General features: G+C 27.8%; 1 protein-coding gene across 1 annotated transcript in view; it reads left to right on the forward strand.

Moving 5' to 3' along the window:
• LOC117170011 (unconventional myosin-XVIIIa) overlaps window positions 1-8,573 on the forward strand; it is a 399,533-nt gene that overhangs the window by 87,086 nt on the left and 303,874 nt on the right. The window contains exon 4 of the mRNA XM_033356525.1: window positions 51-185. Within this exon, the coding sequence (XP_033212416.1) occupies window positions 51-185 (135 nt within the window). The remainder of the gene's footprint in view (window positions 1-50; window positions 186-8,573) is intronic.

An 8,573-nucleotide genomic window follows, 5' to 3' on the forward strand; every position in this document is an offset into this window, starting at 1 on the left:
TCGTCCTTAATCCAATCATCTAATGAACTTTTTATTTTTTATTATTTCAGGTACAACCAGTGGCAGAATTATCTGAATTGTCGAGGCGGGGTGGCAGCGACGGGCGACAAGTAAAGCTCGCACCTGCAAATATTCGAGGTGGAACTCTTCGACGGTCCGGTAGTCAGCGCTTTCATCACAACACGGTGAGTCACTTGTCTTATAACTTACAATTTGGCGTTTACTGATTTTATTCCTAATTTATAATCCACATGGTCACGAATCCACGTGAGACCGGACGTGCATGTTTCATTTGCACGCACGCACGCAACTGGCACGTGCTCAAGTTTTGAATTAGCTATGGAATTAGCTCATGAATTGACGGAAAAGTGAACAAGGAGCAAGAACTGCTATATACAATGAGTCAATGAAGTATCAAAGAAACAACAAATTCTATTTAATTTTTAATGCTACTACTAAGAATATTTTTCTTAAATTATAGTAATTTTGACAGTACTTAAGGTTCGTCCATAAACTACACTACTAATTTTAGGCTATTTTTGTGCTCCGCCCTCAAAAGTAACGTAGTCTACAATTCTGTGAAAACATAGGAAAGAGGATAATTTTTCAAGAAAATAGGGTAATAATGATAGAATTAATTCTTCCAAATTAAATTAATTTATTCAAAACCACCATGTTAGGGGCCATCCATAAATTACGTAACACTTCATGGGGGGGGGGGGTCAAAATGGTCGGGAAATTGCGTTACGTAATTTATGGATGGCCCCTTATGAGCCTATAACGCCCCTTGAAAAGTGAGCGTTAGATAGCACTTTACCGAACTGTAATATTATTAGTTCCGAACGCAGCTACACTATTAAATTACTATGTCCACAAATGGTCACTGAATAACGCACAATGTATTCTTTAATTTTACTTTGGACATATGCATATATTACTCTAGCTCGGACCGAACAATTTTCAAATTTAGTGCCATACGAGATTACCAATCACAGCCAAGCAGATGACTGTCACGTCAGTCTTATGTTTTTACGACCAAATATATTGTAATCACGTCTCACTTTTCAGACGGCTCTACTGTCTCATAAAATACGGATTTCGAATAAAACATCGTACATCACTCGTGGGACTGGGCCGGTCCATACGTGGCTATGGTTTTACTACTCGTCCTGCAAACATTTGTTTCCCTGTAAAGAACTGTCTAGCCCTACTTTTGATGTAATATACTAGTAAATACCAAATTTGAATTCAGTATGCACTTTAAATTCACATAAGATATTTCGAATCAAAATATATATTGAATTTTCTACAAACAAGATTAATTTTCTCACCACAAGTCAAATTTTAAACAAAATACATGATTTATCCCCATCTAAAGGATAAATTTCTAAGCAAAACTCGAATAGTAAATTTTTCAAGTAGAAAATATTAAGTTTACTTTTTAACTAAGTAGTTCAATTTTCAATTGATAAATATGGAGGTTTAACCAAGCACTTGAATTATCAGCCAAAAAGACAAACTTTGAAGCAAGAAGATTATTTTTCTACCAAAAAACACGAAGTTTAAATAAAAGGCAACCTGGGTCGCAGCAATGTTGCGGAATGAACGTGTTATTTATTCAAATAGCACGAGAATTCTGGATCAATATGAAAAATCTCTATTCCTTTCACACACTACTTTCCCCTACCGAGTGAGTCACGCCTACCCCGAAAGGGAAATGGCTAGTTTATTCCTCAACCAAGTATTTGAACTTTCAACTAAAAATGATGAATTTTAAACCAAATAGTTGAATTTTCAACAAAAAAAAAAAAATGAATTTTCCAGCAAGAATATTAATTTTCTAAAAAACAATACGAATTTTCAACAAAAAACATAAATTTTTAACTTATAAAGAATACATGTCTAACCAAAATTGATTATTAAAAGTTCTAGGCAGAAAAAATTAAGTCTTACATTTAAAAAAAAAAAATTTAATTATTGACTAAAAAGATAAATTTTTCAACAAAATTGTTGAATTTTGAACACAAAAATATGATATTTCAACAAAAAAGTTAATCTTCTACCTAAAAGTTAAATTTTCATAAAATTAGTTTAATTTTTCAATATATAGTTAAATTTAAACAAAAATATGAATTTTTACAAAGCAGTTAATTTCCAACTGAATAGTAGTTTAGTTTTCTACCGAATTGTTACACCTTCAACCAAACCAGATTAATTCAGAACCAAAAATAAAGAATATTCAACAAAATACACGAATTTTCAATTAGAAAAGATCAATTTTGAATAAAAATATCAATTTCGAACAAAATATTTACATTTTCAACAAGAAGGATGAATTTTCAACCTAAATGATAAATCTTTAAAAAAATGGATTTTCAACAAAAGAGTTCCACCCAACTGATGATTTTTTTATCGCGGAAGTTCATTTTGTTTAATAATGGAATAGTTAAATTTATAACATAGGAGTTAAAACTTTAACAAATATGATTTGTTGACAAACAACTTCAACTTTGAACCAAGTAGTTGAATTTCCTACTAAAAAAAGATGAATTTTGAAACAGATAGTTTATTTTTCAACTGAAAAGATAAATTTTGAAGCAAGAAAATTAATATTTGACCAAAAAAAACATGAGTTTTTTTATCAAAAACATTAATTTCCAATAAAACTGTTTAATTTTTAAGTCAGAAGGATGAATTATCTACAAAATAGTTGAATGTTCAAAGAAAATTTATAATTTTTTGGGGAAAAAGTTCTTCTCTCCCGAAAGTTTACATTTTCCTATAAAAATAGTTTTCTTTTCGAAAAAACAGTTCATTTTCAATCGAATAGTTTAATATTATACTAAATTGTTCAATCTTTAGTTAAACCAGATTCAATTATACCAATTCAGATGCATTTTCAATTAAAAAGGATAAATTTTCAACCAAGAAGATTATTTTTTCTTCAATAAAGACGGATTTTTAACAGAAAATATGAATTTTCAACTAGAAAAGATCAATTGTTTAATAAAAAATATAAATTTTTCACTAAAATGGAATTGTTGCATTCCAGTTGCATTTTCAATTAAAAAGGATACATTTTCAACTAGAAAAGGTTAATTGTTTAATAAAAAAATATCAATTTTGAACTAAAAATGGAATTGTTACATTGTTAGGTAAAAAAATTAGTTCTAAAAAAACAATTCTTTTTAATAAATTGTGCAGGATTTAAGAAAATATGATCAGATTTCATGGAATTTCAGGAGATTTCATAATATTTTAGTGGGTTTCAAAGAATTTATTAACTAGGCAATAATTTCCTAGAATTACAAAGATTTAAAGAGAATTTCAAAAAAATTTTGCAATTTATTTTGAATTTACTTATAATTCATCTTGGAGGATTTCAAATTCTGTAAAATACTTGTAAATTCTTTTGAATGTAGTGGAATTTTATAGAATTTCTTTACTTCATTTGAATTCTTCTAAACTCAACTCAAAGTTTTTGAATTCAATATATTTCCTACTATTTTTTAATAGTTCTCAGTTCTCTTGAATTTTGTTTGATGCACCTTGAATTTTCATGAATTTCATCGAATTCTTTCCATTCCCTTTAAATTCCTCTGAATTCACTCAAGTTCTACTGAAATTAATAGAATTTTTTACTACTTTCAGATTCATTTGAATTCTTGAGAATTTTGTTAAATTTAAAAAAATTTGTTAGTGATAAAGAAAATTAAATTATAAGGTTCATTGAAATAAGTGAGTTTGCGTTGATGCTTTAAGATTTTAAGGTGATAAAAATTGACCATTTTATTTAATTTATACTTGCGAATCTAAACGGTATCTTTTCTTCTTGCTATTTAGTAAGTTAATTAAAAAAGAATCGATCTTGTTAACGAATGTATAACTAATTAATTGCCGACGGGGAATTTCCGAATCACTTAAAGTGCAGAGCAATTAGCTCCCGTTCTCGCCCATTACTTTTATGCTCCTAATGAACAGTTTTACTGCTCTGCTGTTTCTTATTCTTAGTTTTATTTTTTACCTTTATTATGTATTTTTCTTTGTTCTTTTCTTAAGGATTAGAGTTCTTTGAAATTAATAGAATTCTTCATAAATTCTCAAAAATAACCTGGAAGTTATTTGAAATACTTGCAATGGAAGTTCTATTGAGTTTTTGTAGAATTTTTATGAACATTTATATCGAGTTTAAATAGAATTTAATTTTTTAAGAAATATTTTGAGTATAAATTTTTTTCATAAAAGAGAAGTGTTTTTTGTGATGAAGAGTACAACCTAAGGCTGAAAGTATAAAACTATAAATAAACAATTAATTTTTTTCTTTGATTTAAAGAAATTCTCCTTGAATCAAGAAATCTTTTTTCTGAGTAAATTGTAACCAGAGTTGTGTAGTATCTTGTTGCAAGTAACTAAGTTAATGAAAAGTTACGTTGTTTTTAACTTGGAGGGTAACTTCGTTACTACTTGAAAAAGTAACTTGCTCTGTAAGTTATTTAAGATTTTTTCAGTAACTTGGAAATTAAATTTTAATTACTTTGAAGTTACTTGCTGTTTTTTGACAATTTTTCTATGTTGATTAAATATTTAACTACATACTTGGTTGGAAATTCATGTATTTCATTAAAAATTCAATTTTTTTTGGTGGAAAGTTCAACTATTTCGGTTGAAAAGCAACTTTTTTGTTGAAAATTTATATTTTTGTTTTGAAACTGAAACTCTTTTGTAGAAAATTCGTCTTTTCGGTTTACAAATGCTTGAAAATTCAAGGATTTAGTGAACAATTTTTTCCTTTCTTGGTTTAAAATTCGCACATGTCGTTTAACAATTTATCTGAATTTAAGAAATTTAAATTATAACAAAATCCAAATTAAATAGCCCATTTTACGTTCAATAATCAAATTGATGATAATAAAAATAAAAAGGACGAAATAACGAAAAAGAAAAGGAAGGGGATGTGGTTGGCTGCCTTCTCATTTTTCTTTCCTCTTTTTTATTTTTGCCGAAAATTTTATTTGCTTTTTTTTTCAGATTACAATAGGATTTTTGATTTTTGTTTATTCGTTGTGGTCCAAATTTGGTCGTTGGATTCTTGTTTTATTTAATATGATTTTGCAACAATTTATCTTTTCTGCTAAAAAAAATCTCATTTTTCGGATGAAAATTAAACTAATTTGGTAGAAAATTAATCTGATCTCGTTGAGGATTTAGCTATTTTCTAAAAAATTTGTCTTTTGGTTGAAATATTTTCAAGTATTATATTTGTTGTTGGTAGTTCATCTATTATGCTTGAAATTCCATGTATTTTGTTACAAACTGAACTATTTTGTTAGAAAGTTTAATAGTTATTTAAAAAAGAGCGAACATGTTTGTTAAAAATATCTTTTTTTCGATTTTCAAATTCAGGTCTTCTGTTGAAAAGCGTTCTTTTTTGCTTTGAAAATTCATCTCTTTTGTTAAATAAGTTTTTCACTATTTGGTTGACGGTTGAACTACTTTGTTACAAATTCAGTTATTTTGTTGAAAATTCATCTCTTTGGTTGAAAGTTTAACTATTTTGTTTCGAATTAGTTTTTGTGGTGTTGAAAATTCTATTATTATGTATAAAATTATACTATTTGGTTCAAAATTAATATTTTTGGTATGAATCATTTTATTGAAAATTCGTGGTTTTTTGGTTGAATTCAACTATGTTTGATTTCAAATTAAAATATTAAAAAAAAAAATAATATCAACTATTATAGTTTTTGTAGAGAAATGAACGATTTCGGTTGAAAATTCACTGATTTTCTAAAAAGTGTTGTATGTGGCTTGAAAATTAATCTCTCTCGGTAAAAAAATCAGCTTTTCTGGTTGCAAATTCAAATACTTGTTTGAAGGATGAACTACTTTGTTAAAAATGTAGTTGCTTGGTTGAAAATTCATAATTTCATTTAAAAAATTTCTATTTTGATGAAAATTGTACTATTTTGTTTCGAATTTGTTTTTTTTTTATGAAGTTCAAATATTTTGATAGAAAATTAATGTTTTTGCTGGAAAATGAATATTTTTTGTACGGAGACTCAATCATTTGTTTGAAAATTCATGTATTTTGTTAAAGGTTTACCCACTTCACTATAGAAAATCCAATTATTTTGTTGAAAAGTAACTTTTTTTAAATTAAAAATATATATATCCTTTTGGCTTGAAAATTCAATTCTTTTGTACGAAAGCGTTCTTTTTCGTTCAATTAATTAATTTCTTCCGTAATAAAATGTCATCTTCGGTTGAAAAATGTGACTGAAAAATCTTTCATGGTTAAAACTTTACTTCTTCTGTTGAAAAATCATCTTTTTGGTTGAAAATTCAACTATTTTGTTAAAAAGTTATCTATTTTGTCGAAAATGCAATATTTTTACTTTAAAGGTTAGGAATTCAAAGCAGTTAAAATGGAATAAAACAAAAAGTGTTTTGTCCGAGATTGAAAACATTTTGGGCCCCTATGCTTAAAAATGTCACCTGAATTTCTGAATAGTCTTAAATCTATATAAATTTGACTGAATTTAATCGAAAAAATTGGAAGGAAATTTTAAGCATTTTTCTACGGTCTTGCAAGTAGTATTTTAAACTATTTTATCAGTCGAAACTTATGATTTTGCATAGTACCGTGAAGCGGGGGTACATAATTGCTAGAATTAAATGCGTGAGTCGTGATAAAATTACTTTAAGTAAAGTTACTTTAACTAGTAACTGTAATCAGTTACTCAAAAAACTATCTTGCCAAACACTGATGGTAACTCATATTTTAAATAATTATTTTCTTAAATTATTGTAATAGTTGGTATTTTGACAAAATTCTTCTAACATAATGCTTGTTTGATTTAAAAAAAAATTGTTATGCAATAAACTCATTTTCGATATAAATGTGGCTTATCTATTTCTGTACAGCAGCCACTCAACTGCGGGTTGTGAGTTTGAAAAATTGTTCGGGTTTTCGTCCTTGTTAAAAAAGTGAATTATCATATGTGATTTGGTAAAATTGTGAAATGAATCAAAGATCATTCACTCTTAGATCAAGCATTCAAGAGAGAGGTTATCGGCTTACGTAATCAGTCGTCTCTCGTACGTTTTTGCTCACCTTTTGCTCATTTTGCTAACATACCATGGTGTCTGTTTTCGCTCGTGGGATCGCCTTTGGTGGCAAAAAGAAAATCAGCTGTAGCGTGAGAGCAAGGAACTCGAGTAGATGGGAAAAAAGGAAACTTAATTAAGTTTAACATATTTTTCAAAACTCATTTTATCTAATGAATTATATCATAAGCTGTAATAAGTGCAAAGTGCACAAATTTAAAATGTGTTGTATTCTACTCAAATCAAAATTGCTATACTCAAATCTTCAGATATTTAAAGAATTTGAAAAAAAAATTAAATTGGCGTGCAATAACAGAGTTACCGCTAGACCTAAAAATGACCAGGAATTTGTTTAGATTAGGAATAACCGAGAAATGACAGTGAATGTATTATTTCACCGATAATTTTACCAATTTTTAGAAGAAAATTTATCCAGTAATTTAAAATATAACATGAAATCTAAAATCAGATCGATTTCCACTTTTTGTGCATATGTTGTTCAACAGTTAACTTTTGCAATTCTGAAATCATTCAGTTTATCATACTTAAAGATTAAATCTTGTAAGTTACAAATTTTCTATTCTATATCTTCATCTTTAGGTATAAACATGCAATCTAATGAATTGTATATTTATTTAAAAAAGAAACGTTTCAAGTTGATCATCTGTAAATATATCTTAATTAATGATTTTTAAAACTGAACTGTGGTTCTGGTGATAAAAGTCAAATAATAATTGTCTTTACAAGACTAGTTTTTATCTTTTTATCTATTCAAAATAATATCAAATGATCAGTTACATAAGTAAACGCTTTTATTATTTTTCAAAACCTATTTAAATATTGTTTCAGTGTAAATTATTCCATTTTTAACTGATTCAATTTGAAAATTTTTAATCAAAAATTTGGTGTATGAATATTTATCAATATTTGACTGTTCATTTGAAATGAGCAATTATAAGGAATGACTGAAAAGTCTCGAAAAATAAAATTCCCGATAATGTTATATTCCCAAAAAATAAAATATTCAAAAACGCTTATTTCCGAAATTATAAAATTGCCGAAATATTAAATCCCGAATTGGAAAATAATTCCGGAACAGTTTACAATATTACTGAATGAAAAAATGTCAGAATAATACAATTCCCGACAGTTTATAATAATAATATTATTATTATTATTATTATTATTACATCATTAAGCCATTTCCCTTTCGGGGTAGGCGTGACTCACTCGGCAGGGGAAAGGAGTAGTGTGTGGATGGGATAGAGATTTTTCAGATTGATCCAGAATTCTCGTGCTATTTAAGTAAATAACACGTTCGTTCCGCAACATTGCTCCGACATAGGTTGCTGATCAATCTCTCTAGCAATCACCCCAAGCGAAGAACCTCACATAGTCGTTATGTAAGGTTCCCCACTTGGGTCCATTAATACCCAAGGTCTTTGTTTCAGGCGTCATTCACTCTA

The sequence above is a fragment of the Belonocnema kinseyi genome, chromosome 3, assembly GCF_010883055.1.
Source record: "Belonocnema kinseyi isolate 2016_QV_RU_SX_M_011 chromosome 3, B_treatae_v1, whole genome shotgun sequence".
Classification (NCBI taxonomy): Eukaryota; Metazoa; Arthropoda; class Insecta; order Hymenoptera; family Cynipidae; genus Belonocnema; species Belonocnema kinseyi.